General features: G+C 41.0%; 1 protein-coding gene across 2 annotated transcripts in view; it reads right to left on the minus strand.

Moving 5' to 3' along the window:
* Positions 1-25,182, minus strand: part of LOC144755218 (complement factor H-like) — a 1,175,739-nt gene that overhangs the window by 1,103,348 nt on the left and 47,209 nt on the right. For both annotated transcript variants that reach the window (XM_078643916.1, XM_078643925.1), the window contains exon 2: positions 1,539-1,718. In XM_078643916.1, the coding sequence (XP_078500042.1) occupies positions 1,539-1,718 (180 nt within the window). The remainder of the gene's footprint in view (positions 1-1,538; positions 1,719-25,182) is intronic.

Below are 25,182 nucleotides of genomic sequence, written 5' to 3' on the forward strand. Positions count from 1 at the left end.
AAACTAATTAGATAACGTTGTCACGTAAGGCTGTGGGAATGTGGACAGAGCCTCAATTTCATCATGTCCTGTCTGTCAAAGCTTAAGACTATGGACACGATTCTATATTTGGGTTCCATCTATACTCCTGAACACACCAAATGAGGTTTCTTTACCTGACTGATTTCGATTACAATAGAATAGTTACAAAACGAGCCCAATAGACACATAAAACATTCATGTCTTAGCTGTTATCGCTAATGTTTGAACAGACTTCGGTCATATAGAAGTGTGACGATTACTGCATCCAAGTGACAAGGAATAAACTGCCCTCTCTAACTGGCCTGACACTGAATCCCAAATTGACCTCTTTTTTGCACACAATTCATGAATCCCTAATGTCATCAGTTGTAAGATACTGCCAGGAGGAGTAGCAGATAATGCGCTTATTCAATCAGAGTTAGATTTGAACCATGCCCTACATCAATCTCATTGCACTCTGATGCATGCAAACCTCTAAATATAAAGACCCCCACCCATCCTCTCGGAAAGGAAGATGCTCTGTTCCAATCTTACCACATACAAGTTAGAAATTGAATCCCCAGATATCGGCTCAGACCCTTCGAGCAGCGGCTCAGGCGTCAGGGAGGGGTATGCTGACACGTGACTCTGCATAAACCGTAAGGAAGCCACTGCAGAACAGCATTGTCTAGAACAATTAGTGCAACACCTCACAAATTCTAGACCATCCCAAGCCTTAAAGAAGAGGTTAGAAGTAGAGAAAATGGCATTGAATAATTATTTCACATTAAAAAACATAGCCACCTTGGTTAAATTAAAATAGCACCCATATGTAAGAGGGAGAAAAGCAGGAAGGTTATTAGCTAATCAACTGAGACAGAGAATCCCATGTGTCTATCCTAAAACACCGGGTCACATGACCGCTCACTCAGTTGAGATTGCAGACTCATTTGACCAATTTGATATAAAACTATACAGCCCAAAAACTGAACACACACAAGAGTTGAAGGAGGAATTTTTAAGGACCCTTTCGAATCTTCTGAGGCAAGCAAGGCTTTTGTGAAAGGACTGTGTAATTTTCACAGGGACACTATAACGGTGATGTTGCATTGTTCAGAGAGAGCGGAAATCAAAAATTAGATGTGTGGTTCTACTTGGTTATTCTCTAACTATACTTCCCCTAGAGTACCATGGGTTGTTCATGTCTTACTCGGTTTAGGTCCACCCCCTTCACTCGATGCCTTATCTGGTTTAGCGATTCGATGTCTATTGCTTTAAGGCGCCCTTTCAAATCCAAATCCTAGATATTACTGAATAGGGTATTTAAACAGTGCTGGTAAATAATGTCTCTGTCACAGAATGGAAGAGCAAACGTTTCACTTTTGTTAAGAAAAAAACATTATGATGGTGTTTCACGCATCTACTAGTGATTTTGCAGTAATGTTTATTGTAAGGCAAATTGAGACTAATAGAGGTCACATATGTGATAAAAAATAACCAACACCTACATTCTGTTTGTTTTTTGGGTAAATACATACCTCTACATCGAGCATTGCCCGTTTTTGTCCAGACTCCGTTAGAACATGTGTACACGATGCGTCCCATTTTTATGTATCCAGGACGGCAGGAATATTGTACGGTGTCTAAGTGTTGGTACTCATTTTTCAAGGGGCCTATAGCTTCTTCCTTGTCTCTATTTTCAGGTTTTCCACAAGGAGCTGTAAAAAAAAAAAAAAAAAAAAAAAAAAAAAGCACACACCTTAGAGAAAGGGCACAAAACAACTTGAATTGTATGTCCTGTCAAACACATATTACATTGTATGACATGTTATCTCCATTTAAAATAAGCATCACTTCCCTAACTAAATATAAACATAGGGGCTTATTTACTGGTAAAGTGGTGAAGCATGTCATTAAGCCAAGAAGGCTAACAACACGCTCTATCACTTTAATAATGCAGGGCTGTATCATATTTACAAGAATATGGTGCAGCCCTACGTTTCCCCTTAGCTGGCACTAAATTTAGCTGCCTATCGCCAAGGCATGCACCCTTGCACCAAAGTGCAAGGGTGTCTGCGTAGCAGAAAAAGATTGTTTATGGGCAGAAAGGTGTCCCTTCCTGCACATAATTAATCTTTAAATGGAGCTTTGTAACTTCGAAGTGTGCTGCTCAATGTAGCAGGCATAGAAGTTGCAAAACGTCTGTTTACCTTCCTGCACATAAACAATCATTGGCGTTTTGCTGTTTTCATGTGAGTTGCACAACGCAGCACACGTGGAAACAACTAAACAATGTTACATTTCTCCTCATTTGCCAGGGTAAGACCAGGTTTTCCCACCATTTTATGTGATTTAAACAAAAGGAGTATAATTCATTGATTCACTTACGTATGTGGCTTTAAACCTTACAGTTCCAGGCCCATTGCACAGAACCTAGCATCTTTTGGATCCGGTGTTAACTATAGATCGACATTTAATTAATATGAACACTTAACTTATATCTTAGTCCGATCGTTATGGTGATACCTTTAATCTGAATTGGAAACCCTTCTCTTTCTCTTCTCATCGGCCATATCAAAACGTAAGGCCAAAAGCAATGTTGCATTACCTTCCAAGGCCCTGCTACATCATCTCTCCAGCCCTCTTATGGCAGATAAACTGGAAACAAATTCTCTTGCTGAGCAATTTAAGACATGAGTGACAGATCGATGCTCTAGACACAGGTGCATCCTTAACAAAATGCCATATCCACAGAAACATCCCCTCAGCAGCCTGGTTTACAGACAACCAAGCACAAATAAAAATATAACGTAAAAAAACGTAACACAGTTGGAGGAAAGGGGATCTTGATGAGGGCAATCTTGTAGTGTAGTTCCTATTATCCCAATAGGCTCTGCGCATTGGAATAATATCTTCAATAGTATAGACGTAGGACAGATGTTAACTAGGTCTTCTACTGACGATATTAGACTTAAAGTTTAGTGTTTGCCAGCTAGCTCAGAATTCACTAGAAACTTTCTCGAATAGACAAGGAGGAGTTTAACCTCCCTGGATAGACAAGAAGGGATTTAGTTTCTGACAACCATAGAACATGACAACTTTGCTCTCCCCTAATCAAGAGTGTATCTCTAGAGTCGTGTGAAAACAAAAGACAACTTATTTTACTCAGTCAGTTCAGTGCATTCTTAGTTCACCAGATTACAGAGAAAAGGAAGAGACGGGCGTGTTCAATAAAAGATGTTATTTATTGATCAGTCTCTTTTCTCATACAAGAGAAATGAATCGCTATTATTGCAACACTTATTGTTAAGTAGAGTGCATACAGTAAAAACAGAATTATAAAATAATACTGTAAAAGCATTGATATGGTTTCTTAGCCATATGATACTTTAAAATTGATAAAATAGATACATACATATATACATTGACTAATCGTACTCAACTGGTGCTTCTAACTACGCCTACCCCAATGTACCTGACCTAAGCCTAATACGTGGGCGGGAGTAGATAAGTAGCAGTTTAAGTTAAGTTTGCTTTGCCAATGGGTCTGCTTCAAGAATTCTCTGCAAGGGGTTAGTCAGTTCAGTACCTGGGATTTAGAAGGCTGGAGGGCTGGTATCTCTATCTCAGGGCTTGATATCCCAGCTGCCTGCAAGGGCGGCTGGAAGCGCCGGAGCTGGATTTCTCGGCAGGAGAAAAGGCAGCGTCTCTTTCTCAGCGCGTCAGAAAGGAGGGGCAGCGTCTGTGGGCTTCGCTGTCAGCTGGGCTCCTCGGCAAGTCTCGCTGCTCCAATCTTGTCACCACCTCGTGTGTTTGCTTAAGGCAATGTCGGTATTATTTATACCTGAAAGGTGCCGAGATTGACGTAAGGATGGACATAAATACGTCAATAAGGATGTCATAAGAACTGGTCGTTCGCACATTCTTTACTGAAGTTCTCGGCTAAATCAAAACAATGGCTGCGGGGATTTCCCAGGTCGCTGTAGGTTTGATTTGTTTTGAGAACTCCGTATGCCTATTAGGGGGCTGGAGAAATAGTGCTTGCCTAATGAGATGGCATGCGCTATGACCTAATCAGATAACGGGCTTCTGTGCCGTTGTATGGCTAATCAGATAACAGGTTTTTGTGCAGTTGAATGGCTGCTAGTTAATTATTAACCAGACAAGGGTCAGAAATAGGGGGATCGATACAGTACCCATAGTAAATACATCATACCCACTCCACGTAATCTATGTCCATATTTACAAATCTAGGCATAGTAAACAAAACTAGTAGTGCATGTGTATACCGAACCACCCCAAAATACAATCAAATGCATTTTGAAAATTGGAAATGCGAAATACACGAAAAGATGAGTATAGTTACTATATGCACTTCAAGCAGTATAATAATGCAAAATCTAATACGCATATTTTGAAATCAGCATGAACGAAATGCGGAAATTACACATGAAATGGCTCTTAATACAGAGGAAAATTCGAGACCATCTCATCACAAAATCATAAATCCTTGTGAACATGCTAGAGGGTAGCTAATGTCTCTAGAGTAGCTAAAAATAGAAATTTTGTTCTCAGTATTTCTGCGAAATGTATGGGGGAATTGGTTGATAACAGTGAATGAATCTCTGCAGTTGTCCTTGCAACTTGGAGATCATACGTTTCTTTTGATGACGTGAACCGGGTTGGCGTCTGTAGGAGCACAGTCTTCATTCTGCTTAAAGTATCAATTCGAATAGAAGAAATTTTCAAACTGGGCCATAACCTTGCCTCCCTGTCTCGAGCATCGTTTGGGAACAATACTCGTTCACAGCACATGACCTTCGTAGTCACGGTTATGAGATAAAGTTTTCCGGGCAGCAGACTGCAACATCTGCGATCTACAATTAGAATGTAACTCCCGTTCGAGAGTCTCCTAAAGAATGGTTCTATTTGTGTTGCAGGTGTGCCTAGCTGGTGACATGAAAGGTTATTTGTAGTCCCTTCACAGGCTACATGCAAACTAATACCCTGACACAGAAGTGTACCGCTTAGTGACCTTGCACAATTATTGCCACTAAGAAACACATTCTGGCCTTTATTACTAACACATGTGTGTGTATAGGGCAAGTTCCATGTTGACTTAATGTACCCTTTACCCAACCTTTCATACTGGCCTGCCTGTATATTTTTTGGGCAGTATTGAAACTGGAAAGTTGTTATCGGGATATTAATTATCCCATGTATTATCCATTCAATGACAGGTCGTTCTGACATTGTCAATGGTAATCTCTCAAGTTTTTCAATGCTCAGAATTGTATAGTCAGCACCCTTCTGTGCCAAACTGATTTGTTTATCAGTAAGGTTAAAGATATTAAATAGTGACGTTGTGTTGATTAAACGCCAAGGCACATAGCCTGAACGCAGATTTTGTAACGTCCAGCCAAGTTGTACAATAGAACGCAATTGGGACTGACCGTGTTGTAACATCAGTAAGTCTTGCGATATTATATTGATTGCTGAAGACACAATACTGTCCAGTGAATATATTCTGGAGGACAGAGTCATTAACCCATTGTCCACAACAGAAAGTGATTTTTCCAAATTAATACGGTCAATTTCCCGTAGTTTTTCTGCTGTCTCAATTTGAGTTTCTTTCCAAGCTTCATTGTAAGCTGCATATATAGAGGCCGCTATGAAACGTTTTTGACGCTGTTTGCGTGGTCCCATAATGAAATCACGCAAGTCAGCACCCTCTTGAAGTAAAGTTAGGTGTTGCTTAATTTCTGCCAGTGTGGATGTTTGTAGCCATTGAAGGCAGAGCTTGCCCACACTGTAAGTAGTTACTATCCCTGAATGTTGTCTTTGGGAATATCTAGGGTCTGGCCTGGTCAATTTGAACCCCTGTATTTTGTTCAGGAATCTGTCTAGACAGTTATTTGTGTCTGTGGGCCAGATCAACCATTGTTTCCAATCAGGATGTGTTCTGTTTTGGTTTAAAATATGGTTCACGTCTATCTCAACATCTATAGAGCTATTACTGTTCGTTGTTGGCTTTGGAATAGACGGTTTGTTTAAGTCTTTGATTTTGGCTAAGCCAAGACAGGTAGTTTGTTGAATAGTGTCATTCAAAAATATAATTTGTTCTGGGATCATGCAGGCTCTGAACAATGATTCTATACCTTGTACTTGCCAATCTTTTGTACCACAAACAGTTTTTGCTTCAATGTTATTGTTCCAGAAATCAAAACCAAATGTATTCATTTGCTCAAAAAATGAATCTGAATATATCAATTTCGTGTTTGTAAGCATGGTCTTCATACCTGTCTTATTCGACAATTTGAAATAAAATGTTTCTGCATTACTTGTGTAAAACCCAGAAAAATATGAATATTTATCATAAAATGTTTTAGAACTACCCTTTGGAGGAGTAGCACAATGTTCCCATTGGTTATAATTTAAAACATTTCTAGGTTGTGCAGATTTATGGAGATAATGGTTACCATAGTGGTTGTAGCAGAACATTTGATCATAATTAGACGAACCCTGCAAATAATCATGTTCTGTAAATTTAGCAGACATTACTAGATCAGACATCATATCATTAATACTTTCAAAGTCCCAATCATCAGCAAATGTGCTTGGTTTTACAAAGTCACTTAACGAGATCTTAAATTGATGTGGATACTTCAGGATTTCAACCGGGCCATAGATTTCGTAATCAGTATTGTCCCATGCTACACCGCCTGGTATAGGATTGGCTGTGAAGTTCACTGAAGAAAGTTCTCTTTTCTCGACATGTGAAGATGTGTGTGGTTTAAGGACCAAGTTGATTTTCTGGCTTGCTGTGTCCATTTTAGCATATTTTCCCTCAATGAAATGTCCCAAGCATAGTACCATGATGAGCCAATGTATGAGGACAAATGCACCTAATGTCACCCAAATTTCAATCCATGGAGAAGTCAGATAGGTTCCCTGTAGTTGATGAAAAAGTTCCTTTGCTTTGTCTTTAAAAGTTTTTGTTGATGGCTGTACTTCTGGTTCACTTGGATCTTCAGAAAAATCATCGAAGTTGATGAAGTAGCCGGATGCCGTTCTGTCAATTGTTCCAATTGCTTCTGGATTACTTTTTGCTTTTGGATTTTGCTTTGTTTCATTAGAAAAGTCTGTAGTTACATCATCGTAGGTCGGTGTTTCTTGATGAAAAGCTTTGATTTCGGGTTTAAGAGGTTTAAGTTCCATTGCTTTATTGCATAGTCGTTGTTGTTTCACTGTAGATTTTTCAAATGTGATCAGTCTTTCAGTTTGGATGTAGCAAACTTTGGTGTTCTGCTACTTCTTGGGAGTTCACTTGGCCTACTATTTGTTATCGGCCACATGATTGTGGTTTAACCAGGTCGATGGATATGACTCGGTTCTCCTTTTTACCAGCAAGGGGCGGTAGTACTACTGATCTTGTCCCGTTGATAGACAAGACAGGAACTGCTTTTCTGTAAGAAGGCCCAAATTCCTTCTTTACCGCGATCTTCTCTCTGACCAGATCCCCGACTTTTGGAATCCAGACAGGCCTTGCTGGGACAGGTGGTTTTTCTTCAGTGGTTGTTGGCTGCTGTTTCAACTTTATGTTGCTCAGGTCTTTTCTTGTTTCATTTAAGTCCTGTAAAATAGCCAAACGATCTTTGATATCAAAGCATTTATCTTTAACCACTGAAGTCTGACTATCAAGGTCCTGGATCAACATTCTAGTCCCGAACAATAGCTCGTACGGACTGAGTCCTTTCAGAGAAATTCTTGGCAGGTTATTAAGACTACGTTGGACACTTATTAAATGTTTGACCCACCCAGCTCCTGAACCTAATACCTTTGCTGTTATAGATTGCTTTATGCCTTGGTTTTTTCTTTACACCATCCCGTTTCCCTCAGGAAGGAAGTGAGAAGAGTCCCGCAATGCAATGTTCATTCTGGCCAGGCACCCCCCATAAGCTGTTTTAGAGCTAAAGGAAAGATTTTGGTCAGAACGTAACATGCTTCTAGCGTATATGCCATTATAGACTCGCAAATCTTTGTATAACAGTTCCGACGTCAGCCGAAAGTTGGGGTCTACATTATAAGTGAAAATAGTCTCTACATGTTAATATGACGCATTATTCATACTGGGTGTGTTTATGTTGGTAGCCTATTCCTTATTGAGCGAAAAGCCGTGGGAATATACCGTTTCGTTCACCACTGCGATCTCTGTTGCAGTTTGGACAGTTCCTCGCAAATAGGTGTTGGTCCAGACTCATTCCTGGCCACCAGTATGTTGTTTGTAATTCTGCTAGAGAATTTTTAATTGTGCGATGTCTTAGACCCTCGCCAATATGTGCGTCTACTATTAACACGACTCTCTTGTCCATGTTTGGAATTACTCTATCCCCCACTCCAGGGATTCAAGCAAAAGGGACTGAGTTTGCATCGATTATGTATGTATAACTGAGTGGGTAATTGATCGGTAGCGCTGAGCAGTCGCCTTTTGATGACGTTTTTACTGCCAGCACAGTTTCACCGTCAATGTATTTTACTGCACGCTTCTTTGTAGCTACGGAAGCCGATTTAGTTGCTACCGCTGTGGCTGTCTCAGCCAATGAATTCCCTGCAACGTGAACGCCATCACGCCGATGACTCAGTGAATGTATCACCTGAGTTTTTGGTAGTTCTTTCTGTAAAAGAACTACTTGTTCCCAAAGCACTTTTTGCTTTATTGTTGCACCTGTGTCATCTTTGTAACCGTTTTGAATCCATTTCTGTAAATCGTTATTGTATTATTTGTCGCAGTAATACGAATCGCACACTATAAGTGTCGGGAATTCGCGATCGGCATTATCTAGCGCCATTTTTAACGCTATTATTTCAGTTTGTTGTTCTGAATTATTTTCCACTGAGTGTGTTTTTGTAAATAGAGGTCTCAATTTACCTCCGCGCCACACGTCTTTTACAATTTCGCATGTGGCGTTGTAAGCCAGCTCTCCCCAAACTGAGGGTTGAGCATGACCGTCTGTATATATTACACAGGCGTACTGTCGTAAAGGCAGAATGTCGATTGGCAGAGGGTATTCACTCTCATATTCTAGATATTTTAATTCTTTCATTTCGGGTCAAAATAGTATTTTACTTTGTCTGTAGCAACAGAATTTACCCATTGTATCCATTCTGGATTCAGTGCCGTTGTCGGTAAATTACATGGTGTTGTTAATGCCTCAAAAGCTGATTCTGCTGTTCTGACTGTAACCTGTCTACCGTCGGCTTGGTATTTTTCTTTTGCTACAGCTGTTTGAACCGCATGAACAATGTTTTCCTTAATGCTGAACCTTTTTTCAGCTTCTGTGTACAAATGTGATTTGTATGCAATTGGTACCTTCTCTCCCTCATTAGAGGTTAGGTACGTGAATCCGCATCTTCCTGGGATGACTCGAATCACAAGGTTGCGTGTGTTATCACGTGTTTGTAATTTTGTTTTAACTAACATATCTGTTTGTAAAGATCTCAAAATTTCTGTGTGTTTTTGAGTCCAATTGATTCTTTTAAAATCTGGTTTTATAAGATCATAGAGAGGTTTAACTCTCTCTCCATAATTTATAATGTAAGTTCTTCCGAAATTTAGGAAACCTAGAATTGATTGTAAGTTTTTTAGTGTTCTAGGTGCTTGGATTACAGCACATTTCTCTAGGAAATTGTCAGCCAGGCTTTTGCCTTCACTCGATAGTTCATATCCTAAAAACAGGACAGTTAGATGGGCAATTCTTGACTTTTTAAAGTTGAATTTGTAACCCTCTGCTGCGAACCCAAGTATTATGGTGTTCACTCTCTTCAAGTGAGTATCCAAGTCATCATCTGTTAGATAGATGTCATCGACATAAGATAATGCCTCATCATCATATATTTGTAGTAACTCTGTTACTCTTGCTGAGAATAATCCTGGGCTGTTCTTGAACCCCTGGGGCAAACGACAGAAATTGTTTTGCGCGCCATTTATTGAGAACGCGGTCAAATATCTGCTCTCTGGTGCTATATTTTGACAGAAGAATCCATTAGAGATGTCTAATGTTGTTTTGTATTTTTTGCGCACTATGTTATTCATTAGTGCAGCACTACGCGAGTTTTGTACTGCAAAGGTTTTGCAACATGAGTTAAGGTGTCTGTAGTCCAAAACAAGACGATATGAATTATCTGGTTTGGAGACAGGAAACAAAGGATTATTCATTTGTGAGGTGCAAGTTTCAATCACCCCCTGGTATTCAAGTTGATCTAGGATCTCTTTTACCCGTTTTTTAGCTTCTTGCTTAATTGGGTCCTGCCTCTGTGCAGTAGGTTGTGATTTTAACTGGATTTTGTGAGGAGGAGAGTCCTCATCCCATCCCACATGGTTTTTATATAATGCAGGAGCTTGGGCTACTGCCCACTTTCTTGCAAGTGTATATTTTTTATGAATTGGAATATGATTTGAGAAGGCAGGCATAATTATTTCTTCGCCATGAGGGCACTCCCTGACAAACTCTGGTGGCCAGTCTCTTTCAGCTAGAAGGATGTCATAGCCCTTGGAGAGATTATCCCAAAAGAGACCCCTTATTTTCCTAGTCGTATCCCCCTCTATACGCAATGTTATTTCATATATTTTATGAGGTTTGCTAACTCTGGTATCTGCAGTTTCCACCTGAATGTATTCATTCGTGTCCACTGTCTCCAGATGATTCATAAGGATCTTGCGAGCTATGCTCACTTCTGCTGCGCTGTCTAGCATTGTCTGAGCCCATTCTCCGTTTTTCAGCTGTGTCCTCAGTATTCTCGGCATGGTTGATTACTTTAATACTGGCTACCTTCTTTTTTGGAAACTGTAATTTTTTATTTTGATGAGCAGGTTCCTTGTCTTTGGACTTGACATGCTCTTCCCTGTGTTCTGATTGTCCTCTTCTTTCCGATTTCTGCGAGGAAGTCTGAAAAGATTGAGAGGGACGTGTATCAATATCTTGATATCTATCAGGTTTTTTTATATTATCCCTATTTCTAAGGTTGTATTTTTTCACAGAGGGCTCCCTTTGGGGAGACTTGCGTCCTTGGCCCGGAGATCTTTCTCTCCGCCGAGGAGACCTTCCGCTGGACTGGAATCTTTTTTCTTTGGGAGTGGATTGTTTTTTTCCATCCCAGCTCTTCTTTTGATCGTTTAGATTATTTTTAATAAACACCTTTTCAGGACTTTCAATAAGTTGGGGTTTTACAGGTATTCCACCCAAACTATCTCTTCCTAGTTCTTCATAGGATTTTTCTATGATTCTGGCAATTTCAAATGGTTGATCTGCTATATTTGTCTCTTTCAACCTCTGGCGGATCGCCACATTTGCTGCTTCTCCCTTTATATTGGCTACTAATATTGCCGAGACCTGCTTGAAGTCTTGTAGTAGTTTCATACCAAGAGTTAAAGCAGGTTCTGGACCGTATTCATCTTGAATTTGTTTTAGCACATCTGGTATTACTGACATGGATGGGACACCATGTGTTTTTGTGTAAATGGAAGCAAAGACTGTACCCCAAGTGTCACAGTCCTCCACATGTGGTGCGATTCCCATTGGAGGACAGATAGTCAGAATTCTGTGTTTCTCAACAGAGGTGGTATCAGGGAACACTGCCTCTATTTGAGTGATTTTTTGTGCTAACCAGAATGGAATTTGTTCCCGTTTTGCGGGTACTTTACCTAGACAGGACTGTATGTTCTGTGGTGTAATTTTATTTGTGTTCCCCTGATGAGGGATCAGCTGTGGAATTTTAATCGATGGTTGGACTGTTGAAGTCCACATTACATATTGGACTAATTGTCTATGTATTTTAATTAATTGTTTTAGCTGTGCTAAAAGATCTGGTGCAGGCATTTCTTCAATGTCTGGATGTGGTGTGTATCCGGCTAGGACCGGCCACGTTGCTCCTGGTCTACCTAGTGGACCGAGCCTGGTGATGTGATTATTATGTTTTAGGGCACCATTAAACCAGAGCAGGTGCTCTTGGTATTTGAGTGGTATTTCCACCTCCTCGAAAGGAGTGTACTCATTAGGAGGTTCCTCTATTTTATAATAGTGGAAGTCCTTTGTTACAGCGTTTGCTGCTGGAAAGTTTATCCATGAATAGAATACCTCTTGTCTGCTGATATTCGTGTGCCTCAATTACGAATATGACTGTACCACCTCTCGGTGTCAGCCCATTTTCTATAAGTTTTAAAGTTATAGATTTTCTTATGTTGACCGGGATGAGTATTGCATCCGGGTCTTGGTGTAGGAGACTATAGTCATTCGCTAGGAGTTGAGCTGCTATTCTAGCTGTCTCCCTTTCTTCTTCAGTTTCTGACATTCTACTGTCAAGAAGGTTATTTTGTTTATTTGCAGATCAGGTTTCTATGGAAACAAAGATTAGATGCACAATATTTTGGAACAGTGTATCCTTCAACGTTGAATAAACCAAGAACCATACTTAGGAGTCTCCTCCTACGAAGTTTGGCGGATATAACCTTTCACCCACTCCAGACGTCTTTGGAGTATTATGGGAAAAAAGGGGTCTGTGTGAAAAAGCACGACTGAGTTACTCTAATGTCTTACGTTAGATTTATCGCCTATCCAAACCGTTGGGCGCCATGTAGTGTAGTTCCTATTATCCCAATAGGCTCTGCGCATTGGAATAATATCTTCAATAGTATAGACGTAGGACAGAGGTTAACTAGGTCTTCTACTGACGATATTAGACTTAAAGTTTAGTGTTTGCCAGCTAGCTCAGAGTTCACTAGAAACTTTCTCGAATAGACAAGGAGGAGTTTAACCTCCCTGGATAGACAAGAAGGGATTTAGTTTCTGACAACCATAGAACATGACAACTTTGCTCTCCCCTAATCAAGAGTGTATCTCTAGAGTTGTGTGAAAACAAAAGACAACTTATTTTACTCAGTCAGTTCAGCGCATTCTTAGTTTCACCAGATTGTAGAGAAAAGGAAGAGACGGGCGTGTTCAATAAAAGATGTTATTTATTGATCAGTCTCTTTTCTCATACAAGAGAAATGAATCGCTATTATTGCAACACTTATTGTTAAGTAGAGTGCATACAGTAAAAACAGAATTATAAAATAATACTGTAAAAGCATTGATATGGTTTCTTAGCCATATGATACTTTAAAATTGATAAAATAGATACATACATATATACATTGACTAATCGTACTCAACTGGTGCTTCTAACTACGCCTACCCCAATGTACCTGACCTAAGCCTAATACGTGGGCGGGAGTAGATAAGTAGCAGTTTAAGTTAAGTTTGCTTTGCCAAGGGTCTGCTTCAAGAATTCTCTGCCAGGGGTTATTCAGTTCAGTACCTGGGATTTAGAAGGCTGGAGGGCTGGTATCTCTATCTCAGGGCTTGATATCCCAGCTGCCTGCAAGGGAGGCTGGAAGCGCCGGAGCTGGATTTCTCGGCAGGAGAAAAGGCAGTGTCAGTTTCTCAGCACGTCAGAAAGGAGGGGCAGCGTCTGTGGGCTTCGCTGTCAGCTGGGCTCCTCGGCAAGTCTCGCTGCTCCAATCTTGTCACCATCTCGTGTCTTTGCTTAAGGCAATGTCGGTATTATTTATACCTGAAAGGTGCCGAGATTGACGTAAGGATGGACATAAATACGTCAATAAGGATGTCATAAGAACTGGTCGTTCGCACATTCTTTACTGAAGTTCTCGGCTAAATCAAAACAATGGCTGCGGGGATTTCCCAGGTCGCTGTAGGTTTGATTTGTTTTGAGAACTCCGTATGCCTATTAGGGGGCTGGAGAAATAGTGCTTGCCTAATGAGATGGCATGCGCTATGACCTAATCAGATAACGGGCTTCTGTGCCGTTGTATGGCTAATCAGATAACGGGTTTTTGTGCAGTTGAATGGCTGCTAGTTAATTATTAACCAGACAAGGGTCAGAAATAGGGGGATCGATACAGTACCCATAGTAAATACATCACAATCTGAAATACATTACAATTATCAAATATTACCGAACGGCTCTTAAATAGCCCTGTGCCAACTATATTTCTTAACGCAGCAGAGAAGCTACACATTCGTCAAAGGAATTGTTTTAATTAGTTAAGAGTTTTGCAACACCTCATAGTTGCATTGGCATTGGCACGTTTTTCTCCTACATAGCTAACACAGTTCTCATATCACTACCTCGGTTTACGCTTTGCGATCAGGTATCTCTTTCGAACAACCACCACTCATCTCTCTTCCTTCTGTCCTGTAGCTGTGCCTTCTCTCACAAACTTGGGCAACACCATTAAACCTAGATCCTCTTAGGATCCCTACCCCTCTTACCTCTTCAATAAAACATCAGGCACCACTGGACCGCAATTCCCTTAAATCATTCAAAAATGAATGATTCTGTTATTTGAGTTTTTGACCCATTTTATTGCTTCATTTTCCTCATAAAGTGCATGCATCCGTAGATAACAACAAACTGTCACAATTCATCGAAAACAAAAAAATGTTTAATCCGGCCGAATTAGGTTTTCATCCACTACATGGTTCTGAAGCAGTTCTTCTAGCCATCACAGACAACCTAAGTCTATCTTTGGATAGCAAAGGGAAAGTGCTACTAATCCTTCTTAATGTTAGAACCACTTTTGATACAGTTTCAGATAAAATCTTTTTGAAGGCCTCTTCCAGTTGGCTATCAATAGTACTACATTAGCATGGTTCACTTTGTTTGTGGCTAATCCATTTCAAGCTGTCCAACTGCCGCTTTTCTGTTGTGGAGGTCCACTTGGCCTTTAGTCTTATTAATACACTCATTAGGGTTCCCTGTCATAGAATATGCAGAAGGCACCCAACTAGCGGTCACCTTCAAAGAAAACCTAGATGAGATTAAAAGCAATTTTCGAGATTGCGACAGCAGTATCTAGCTAGATGAGTACTAACGTCCTAAGCATGAAAGAGGCAAAAGTACTTGCCCTTAATTGTGGTGCAAATATCTGGAGTTCACTAGGTTGTACCCCAGAGCTTGACCCTACACCTCTTTCCACTATCTCAGGCCAACATTTCGGAGTCATGTTTGACTCTTCCCTCTCATTTAGGAATCAGAAGGCTAAAGAAACAGAAATATTGGACCACATGTACTAATCCTTTTTGCTGTTGGGAATGGCAAATCGAGCCGTTTCTGACTGCAAAAATGCTTTTTTAAATGTACAAAGCACAAATTGTGATTCGATATTATGTTACAGAATTGCAATTTGTGTTTGCGATTCAGTATTTGGAAGGTGAGTGTTTAGGGCATCACTTCCTCGTACCGAATCACAATGGTAAGTGTGAATGTTTCACAAATGAAATGCGGACCCAAAACATTTGCATTTTACCACCTACTTCAAGTTGGTGTTAATCCATTTACAAATGGGACGGGGTCCACAAGGGACCCCTTCCCCTTTGTGAATGTTTGTAAAAACATTTTTAAGAACAGGCAGTGTTCCCAGGGACCAGTGAATACTCTGAAAAAAAATCAAAAGAAAACCTTTCCTTTTTTTTTTTTTCAACGCATCATGAGTTACGTCTATTTGCGACCCTCTGTGAATTGCAAAATGTGATAAAGACACAGTGGGACATTAGCTTTTGCGGTTACCATATAGCAAATCACAAATAATTGCTATTTGGTAATCGCGTACGATTACCTTTGTACATGTGTCCCATGGTTCTTTATTTTAAGAACTCTTAAAGTCCTGTCCTTCCATCTGACTATTTTTCACCAGGAAGTTGTTCAATCCCTTGTTCTCACATCAACTGACTACTGCAACACCCTTCTCTTCAGCACCCCCAGCTATATTCTGCAGCACCTCTAATTTGTTGAAAACTTCAATGCACATCCCATCTTCAACCTTCCGGCTCGATCCTCTGCTGGGCCTACTCCAATGGCTCCTTTTCGCAAAACGTATCCTCTTTAAATCACTATATATTTGTCTCTTGCTTTGAATAAGGTTCTCACTTCCTACCTACAGGATGAACTTATCCTATATAATTGAACTAGAAACTTGCAGTCTTCCAATTTAGATCTGCTTCTAGGCTCCCAAATTTTCTGGGCCCTGTTTGGAGGCAGGTCTATCTCTTTTTCAGCCACTAAACACTGGAATGTGTTACCGCGCCTCGCTATGCTCCATATCCAGGGTCACTGAAATTTTGTGGCAGGACCCAAAACATTTGCATTTTACCATCTACTTCAAGTTGGTGTTAATCCATTTGCAAATGGGATGGGGTCCACAAGGGACCCCTTCCCCTTTGTGAATGTTTGTACAAACATTTTTAAGAGCAGGCAGTGTTCCCAGGGACCACTGACTACTCTGAAAAAATGAAAAGAAAACTTTTCCTTTTTTTTTTAAACGCATAATGAGTTACGTCTATTTGCGACCCTCTGTGAATTGCAAAATGTGATAAAGACACAGTGGGACATTAGTGTTTGTGATTACCATACAGCAAATCACAAATAATTGCTATTTGGTAATCACATATGATTACCTTTGTACATGTGTCCCATGGTTGTTTATTTTAAGAACTCTTAAAGCCCTGTCCTTCAGTGGCGTCACTAGGGGGTGCGGGGGGTGCGGACCGCACCGGGTGTCACCCCATCTGGGGTGACACAAATCTAGTTACTTAGCTGCCTGCCTGCCTGGCCACTAGTGCTGCTTAGTGCAACTTGAAGGGCACGCCTCCACCGCGCCACACACGCATGCACCGCACCAGATGTATGGATTGTGATGATCATCACTGGTGGTGCGATGCGGATGCACGCGGTGCGGCGTACCCGGCAGTGTGGTCCCAGGGCCGTCAATCTTAGTGCTACCAATGACGGCCCTGGGACAGCCCCCGCGCACTGTGCGCACCTGCTCTGACGCGTCATGGCGCGGTCACGCGCCCTCCAGGGAGGTCAGAGACGAGAGTGCGTGCGCGGTGGTGAGAATAAAGAATTAATACGACGACATCAGAGACTGCACCACCATCTTCTCTGTTCTGTTATCGCGATTCGCGAGCGCCGTCGTGGTCTCTCTCCCCTTCAAATTTGGGACGGTGAGAGAGAAACAATTTCATTTACATTTATTTATTAATATGAATACTATTACTGCATGAACTAAGTAAGTTAAAAATGTGGCAGTGTAGTGGCACATAAATGAACTGATCAGATTCAGTACATGCTTTTTTTTACTGACACAAATGCAAAACATGGTCCTCTTCGGGTGGGTGCACAAGGCTAAGCTTTCTTCCTTCCTTGGGCAGTCAGCACGGTAGGCCTGGGAACTGCACGGTAATGGCATTTTGTTTGCTTTGATACTTGCACATCATTGCACAAGTGCCACCATTGCCTACGAACGTAACGTTTGTTCTTGTGTTTGAGTGTCCATTGCAGTATTATTCCTCTACCTCGTTTGGTACTCCTTTGTAACATGCACACGTCACTTTTCTCTTGTTGTAACACACTGTTTGCTACCTCCTACATTTTGTTTGCTTTACATACTTGCACAAGTGTGCCACCATTGCCTACGTAACATTTGTTCTTGTGCTCGAATGTCTACCATAAATTGCAGTATTATACCTCTCCTAATTGTACTTTGTTTTCTCTCGAGCAGATTTCACTTTAAAATAGTTTATTGGGATTAGACTGTAGACACCTGGTGCAGAGATCTTTGTTTACCCAACAAATTCCAAAGCATTGTAGCTGTAAGATTAAGTTAACTTTGGTGGTGAATACACTTGCTGGCGAGATCTGTGTGCAGTCTAGTTACAGGCCGGCCTGACTCATACAAAGTATAAAGAGTTAATGTGATGTCCCAGCTGCAAAGTGTAGCATGCACCATGCAGGTCACAGATTTGTATTTTACGTAGGAAGCTCAGCGAGTTACTGTTTTCATTACAGACATTCTTGAGTGAGGTAGGTCTCAGGTTACCATCCTTGTAATATACCTGCTTAATGAATTATGAACCATCTTTAAGGAATTGCATGCTAACTGCAAGGTATACGTTTAGAAACAGTGCTTTTTGCTCAGTATTTCATTATTCAAATTTTTCACAAAAGTGTTCCTTTAGTAATAAAGACGCATTAGTAATTGCTTTTATACACTGTTATTAGTTTAATTACTCGTTTAGATAATGCATCTGGCATTCAGACAGTGGATATGAAGCTCTTACATTCAGGGATTGGAAAATTCAAAACCTGCCTTCAGTCATAGGTTATCTTTTAAGCACTTGTAACCTGCACACGTCACTTTTTCCTCCTGTAATGCACCGTTTGCAACCTCATGTATTTTGTTTGCTCACAATTGTCACTTTTCCCTCTTGTAACTTAACGTTTGCTTTTGTAATTTGTTCTCTTGTAATTTTCTCCTCATGTTTCATTACTGTTCCTATTGTGAAGCGCTCTGACGCCTTTGGGTAAAGTCTGCGCTATATAAAAACACATAAATTAATAGAAGACCCTGTCCGGCCCCGCCCTTCCAGCCTCCTAGGCTAGTCCTGACCCGGGCGGTGCACTATGGCCTTTGTAAATATAGGAACTAAATTTACAAATGTTACTAAGGATTCTGTATGGTCCCGTTATTTGCCGTCTGTGTCCACTGGCACTCGGAGCGGAGCAGGTCCATGCGGTAAGTCGTGAGGGGGTGACACCATGAGTTACCCGCGCCGGGTGACACCAACCCTAGTGACGCTACTCCTGTCCTTCCATCTATTTTTCACCAGGAAGTTGTTCAATCCCTTATTCTCACATCAAATGACTACTGCAACACCCTTCTCTTCAGCACCCCCAGCTATATTCTGCAGCACCTCCAATTTGTTGAAAACTTCAATGCACATCCCATCTCGAACCTTCCGGCTCGGTCCTCAGCTGGGCCTACTCCAATGGCTCCTTTTCGCAAAACATATCCTCTTTAAATCACTTTGTATCTGTCTCTTGCTTTGAATAAGGTTCTCACTTCCTACCTACAGGATGAACTTATCCTATATAATTGAACTAGAAACTTGCAGTCTTCCAATTTAGATCAGCTTCTAGGCTCCCAAATTTTCGGGGCCCTGTTTGGAGGCAGGTCTATCTCTTTTTTAGCCACTAAACACTGGAATGTGTTACTGCGCCTCGCTATGCTCCATATCCAAGGTCACTGGAATTTTGTGGCAGATCAAGTTCAAATTATGCAGCAGGGTTGAGTAAATTGTGTGGCAAGGAAAGGCAAATTATGCAGGATATTTTGTGTTATACTTCATAATTTTGACATTTTTTAGGTCGAGCCTACAGTGCGTATGCACTGTCTGCAAGGCATGTTTTAATCCATAAAACAATGTTTTTCCCGCCTGCTACTTACCATAGGTTCACTCTACTGTCGCTCTTCTTTGCTGCCTCCTAGCTAGTGTGCTTTGCGGATATGTCACTTCTGTTCAGGGCTGGTGCGCACCAGTAAAGTACAGTTTCCTTACGCTTTCCTTCTTCAGCTGTTGTGTGGAAGAACTCTTTTTGATTTGTTTCTTTTCGCTGCGCTCGTTGCTGCTTGTAATACTGTCCTTGTATCTGTGATTATGTTTTAATTTACAGAGTTTGCCAGTGAAGTACTCTTGCTCTGCCACTGGCAGCTGCTGCCCTCCTCTCTTTTTCTTCCTCTTCTTCCCTCTCTTTCTGTCTCACTCCTACACACTTGCTGAAAACTGAGGGCCTCATTTATGAGAAGTGACGCATCGCTGCATGAAAGCAGCGATGCGTGACTTCTCAGTGCGCCCTCCTTGCGACATGATTGATGTGTCATATTTACTGTATGGCGCATCATGTCGCAAGGAGTTACAGATACGTCAGTATTTCTGACGTATCGGTAGGGCGCAAAAGTGACGCATTGCTGGAGTGTGTCACAAAAGTGACGCAACTCCAGCAATGTGTCCTTTTTAGTCAGTCTTACACCTGCTGTGAGGCAGGCGTAAGATATTGACGCATTTGCATCCTAGAAGTGGCGCAGTGAAATCTCATATATTTCACTGCGTCACTTCTATGACCCTTTCTTGTGTCAATACGCCCCCCTTGCATACATTATACCTGGCGCAGGTATAATGTAGCGCAGGGGTTTACAAAGTGACGCATCTACCTAGATTCGTCACTTTGTAAATATGGCGCAACAAGGCGCATTTTTTACGCCACTGGTGCGTCACAAAAAGTGACGCACCGGATGCGTAAAAGTGACGCACAGCCTCATAAATGAGGCATAATGACTTCAAGAAACGGCTCCCCTCCCCGTTCCTCCATACGCTCCCCTGTGAAAATGACCCTTGTATTTTGCTTGTCTTAATAATAAAGTGAGATTCTTCTTTTATCTTAGAACACCAAGCACACCATTTGGCTGCTCTCCTGCCTTAAATCATTGCTCAAAGCAGCACCTCTGCTGAGAATGCTTGCCTGGATCACCCTGTCCCTGGCAGGCTTGACTCAGAGGGAAGCTCTCCTGCCATGGACTATACTTATTAACAGAAGGTAAAACGCCTATCTCATGAGTCTCCAGGTAATACGAACCATTTGATGTTTGTGCTCGTGCTATGATGAAAACAGAGACATTTGGTGTAATAGGAGTGCCGCCAATTAGGCATTTCCATCGATCAAGGTAGTCCGCAACTTATGCATCTCGCTTTTTGTCTGTGGCTTTTAATACAACGAAACAGAAAAAGTGTATTGTACAGTGAATTCACCATTGCTCCTACAGCTTACTGTGCGTGATGTGCTTGATGATGTCACTTGTCTCAGCATCATGAGATATGTAGTTTTGGGGCTGCCGACAACACCCAGGGAGAGGTTGTTTTTTATTCTCAAGCGATTGCTTTCAAATACACCATGTCCTCCACTCACTGATAATATGCAGAGGATGAGCTCACTTGCCAAAATATAACTTGCAGCACTTGTTCAAAATATGAATGTAACAATTTATCAGGTTAATACCTTCTATTGCATTATCTGCTTGAAGACGATCTAAATTTGTAATGCCACGATCTTTCCAACTACATTGTTATTATCGATCATATCCTATAAAACACCATTCCTGATCTTTAAGTTTTGACTTTCACCTTTCTGTTTCAAGTCATTCCATTTAACTTTGCATGAGATGAGGCTCAAAAGAGTGTGGAAGATGTGGTTGCGCTGCCTATATAACAGACCATTGATCATTTTCACGAGTTGCTGATTGAAATGTTTATTTTTGGGAACAGCCAGATCTTTATTTTATTTTCTGGAAATTCTCAATGATTGCTTATTATCTATTTTTCCATAGATTGATCTAGAGCTTCCAATTCTGTGTTGCATACCTGGATGTTTAGTGTGACACACAACACAATTATACACCACACAATTCACCACCACACAATTCAACACCATACAATATACACACACTATACATAATACAACTCAATGCAACATGATTCCACTCCACATAATTACACTCTACTCAATACCACATAAATGCACCCCACATAAACCCCTCTATGTCACATAGCAACAATCCACATAAACACACTCCAAACAATTTGAAATAATTCCAATGAACATAATTTCACTCAACGCCACACAGTTCAATGCCACACAATTCAAGTATACACATTTCCATTCCACCTGACATGTCAACACCAAACCACATCATTCAATTCACAACACAATTACACAATACACCACATACATCCAATCCACACCACAGAATTCCACATCCTGCCGCAAAATTCAATATCACACCACATAATTAAAATCCACTACATACCACTCCACAACACAAAATGCCACTCCACATAATTGCACTCCATGACACACAATTCCACAGTACATGATTCCAGTACAGTAGATACCACATATTTACTATCCACATAATTCCATAGCACTCCATGCCACATAATTCCACTACTCAAATCCACACCACACAATTCCCCACAACACAGTTCCACAACTAACTATTCCAATCCAACCCACATAATTCCACTCTACACTACATACATCAACTCCACTTCATAACATATGGGTAAAATATATTGTCATTTACAATGCAATAGCTCTAACTCTTGCAAAAACAAGATCTATTTGGTTTGCCAATGATTGTTGTATTATATTCTACTGATACCCTGAGGGATGCTTTTCTTAATCTCTGCATATTTTCAGACACTCAAGCCTCTAAAACATACTTGATGACGTGCTACATAGAGTTGACCCACTTTTGATGACTCGCCAGGCTAAGCAGGTGGCTCTCAGACCCTTTGCAAACTTCCTATTGTGTGTCCTCATTGCCATGAAAGGCTTTACCACAATTGTTTTACTGTATGATCATCTTAGAAAGAGGTTATTGGTTAGTTTGCTTTCATTTCAAGATATCATTAGAGCTTCTCACTGTTCAAAATGTTGTAATTTCTAATATTTAGTTCCTTCAATACACTTCATTGCATGGCTTTAATGGCGAGAAAGTGTCACTCTAAGAATCATACATTTGGTAGCTGAATGTCACTCATAAGTACATTGAAACAATTGAAATGTCAAACATAGGCAATCTGAAAACTTAGCAGCTATGTAATAATAATTTTGAAATCCCTGTTAAGAGAACAAAAAAAGTCGCTATTCACCTTTCCAGTATTCTGTTCATATTCTAAATATGTAGGGGCAGATTTACAAGCCCCTTGCATCACTTTTGCACCGCCGTTGCTTCAGTTTTTGTGACGCAGCGGCGGAATAAACAATGCACCACGTTGCGGCCAATTAACAACGTGGCGCATCTAGGGAGATGCATCACCCTGTAAAGCCCTGCTCCACATTATACCTGCATCCGGTATAATGTTTGTAGGGTGGGCATTCCCACGCAAAAAGCCATGTGGAACTGACGTAATGAAATCTACAACATTTCACTTCGTCACTCTACGCCTTCATTGTGTCAAAATCTCTACGCCTGCTCAGACCAGACCAAGGAATGACGCAGGGCTTTTGGAATGGGAATCACCTATCTGTTGTGGCGCATTGCTGGAGTTGCGTCACTTTCATGAGCAACTCCAGCAATGCATCACTTCTGCGCCAACAGACTTGTCAGAATGTCTGATGCATCTGTCAATCCATGTGCCATTGTGCAACGATGGTGGCGCAAGGGTTTCATATGGTTTCGTATGGAGGCGCAGGAAAACTGACGCATCTGTACAGATGCATCAGTTTATTCTACATCTGCCCCGTAGAGTTTTGTAGTAGCCACGTTCAACTATCTCTGCTCCCCACTGAAAATATTCTCTATTTGTTCTTTTCAAGTTTGATTGGCTTTGTGTTGGTCTGATCTTTGTGCAATATACGTTCTATTTCTATCACAATGACAGCCAAGCCATAACTTCATGGCATATCAAAAAATTAAACAGAACATTTCTGGCTGTTTAGAAAATAATTTCAAAGAAAGACTAACATTCTTGCTAGGGAAAACATTACGGTGATAAACATTGAAATTAAGAAAAATATCCAAGCTTTCGAAGGACACTACAAAACCAGTAGAGGGAGCTCCTATTTCAATTTTATTAAGATGTGTGACTAAAACATCTAACATAGGATTCCAACATTTTTCTTTTACTGTATGATTTATTGTAGGGAAAGTGGAACTGGTTCACTAAAAAAAGCGTGATCTATGACTCTTGTAATTGGTGCCTCTCTTTTTTTCTCAAGTTACGGTTTGGGGGTATTTTCTATCCTTCCCTTCCTAATGAAACTTAACTCAAAACTTCCATAATAAATAGATTTTAGTGTATGGGAATCACTTATTTTAAGTTTCTATAATGTATGCATTTATGCTCGCTCATCAAAGATATTTTCCCTAACATGTATCTTCTTACAAATTATGAAAACTGGGATGGTTTCCACAATTTCTGCAGCAGATACACCTCAACCATCAAGGTGCAAGAAGGGTGTGAATAATAATATTGTAGTGATCAGGAGACCACACTGGAGGGATGATGTCAACGTAGGTTTATTCAAGTATCAGGTAAACAGGTACACAGGTAGAATAAGTCCAGGTATAAGCAATAGAAAACCCCACCAGAAGCAGCCTGCTGGCTGCTCAGCCCCATCCATCAACTTTCATCTCTCATTCAGTCACCCAAGCATTCCACTCATAGCCCACACACCAAACATTCCATTCAGAACATTCACACAGGCTGAGCAGCCAGGGACAGGGAAACATGGGAGAGGCAAAACATAACATCAGGATACTACATACCTCTTCCCTAATGACGGAAGATTGACGTAACGTAAACAAAGAATAAAAAATAAAAATAGCGTAAAACTATAAACATACAATTGCAGCAAGAATAAATAGTTCACAACCCAGGGATGAGAAAAAAACAACATTGCAAGGGGAATAGAACTAACAAAGATGAATCTAAAGCCCAGTCACAGGGATGGCAGGAAACACACATTACAAGAGGGAAACTAACAGAAGACAAAAGAGAAACACAGATACACAATGATACCCATCCCCCTCTTCTAATGAAAAAAATGAGAATGCGTAAAAATGTAATATCTCCATGTAAGGAGAATAGTCAATGTGGACAGAAGGGACTAGTACCCAACGTCCTGCCCCCACCCTAAGTAAGAGTCAACTTGTACATAAATGTGGACTAGAGGGACTTAAACCCAATGTCCTGCCCCAAACAAAATAAGGGACACTAAATGTAAAATCATTATGAATAGAAGACAAAAGGGACTTCACCCAATGTCCTGCCCCCACCAGTAACTAATGGACAACCTGTGAAATAAAACGTGAAAGCTCTCCAATGTGAGGAGGCAAGCAAGGTTAAGACTCTGGAACAAAACTCGTGTGGGGCAAGGCATCTTAAGCTCGCAGGGACACCCCCTGCAACATAAACTTGTGCGGCGCAAGGCGTCTTAAGCACGCAGGGACACCCCCTACAACTTGTGCTGCGCAAGGCATCTTAAGCACGCAGGGACAGCCCCTGCAACATAAACTTGTGCGGCGCAAGGCATCTTAAGCACACAGGGACACCCCTGCAACATAAACTCGTGCTGCGCAAGGCGTCTTAAGCACGCAGGGACACCCCCTGCAACATAAACTCGTAAAACTTACCCCGTGTAAGGGTTCACCCCTGTGCAGAGGACACGTGTAATTCTTTTTTTTGAAAAAGGACATATACCAAAATCCATGACCATCCATCA

Source organism: Lissotriton helveticus, chromosome 1_1 (genome assembly GCF_964261635.1).
Source record: "Lissotriton helveticus chromosome 1_1, aLisHel1.1, whole genome shotgun sequence".
NCBI classification, from domain to species: Eukaryota; Metazoa; Chordata; class Amphibia; order Caudata; family Salamandridae; genus Lissotriton; species Lissotriton helveticus.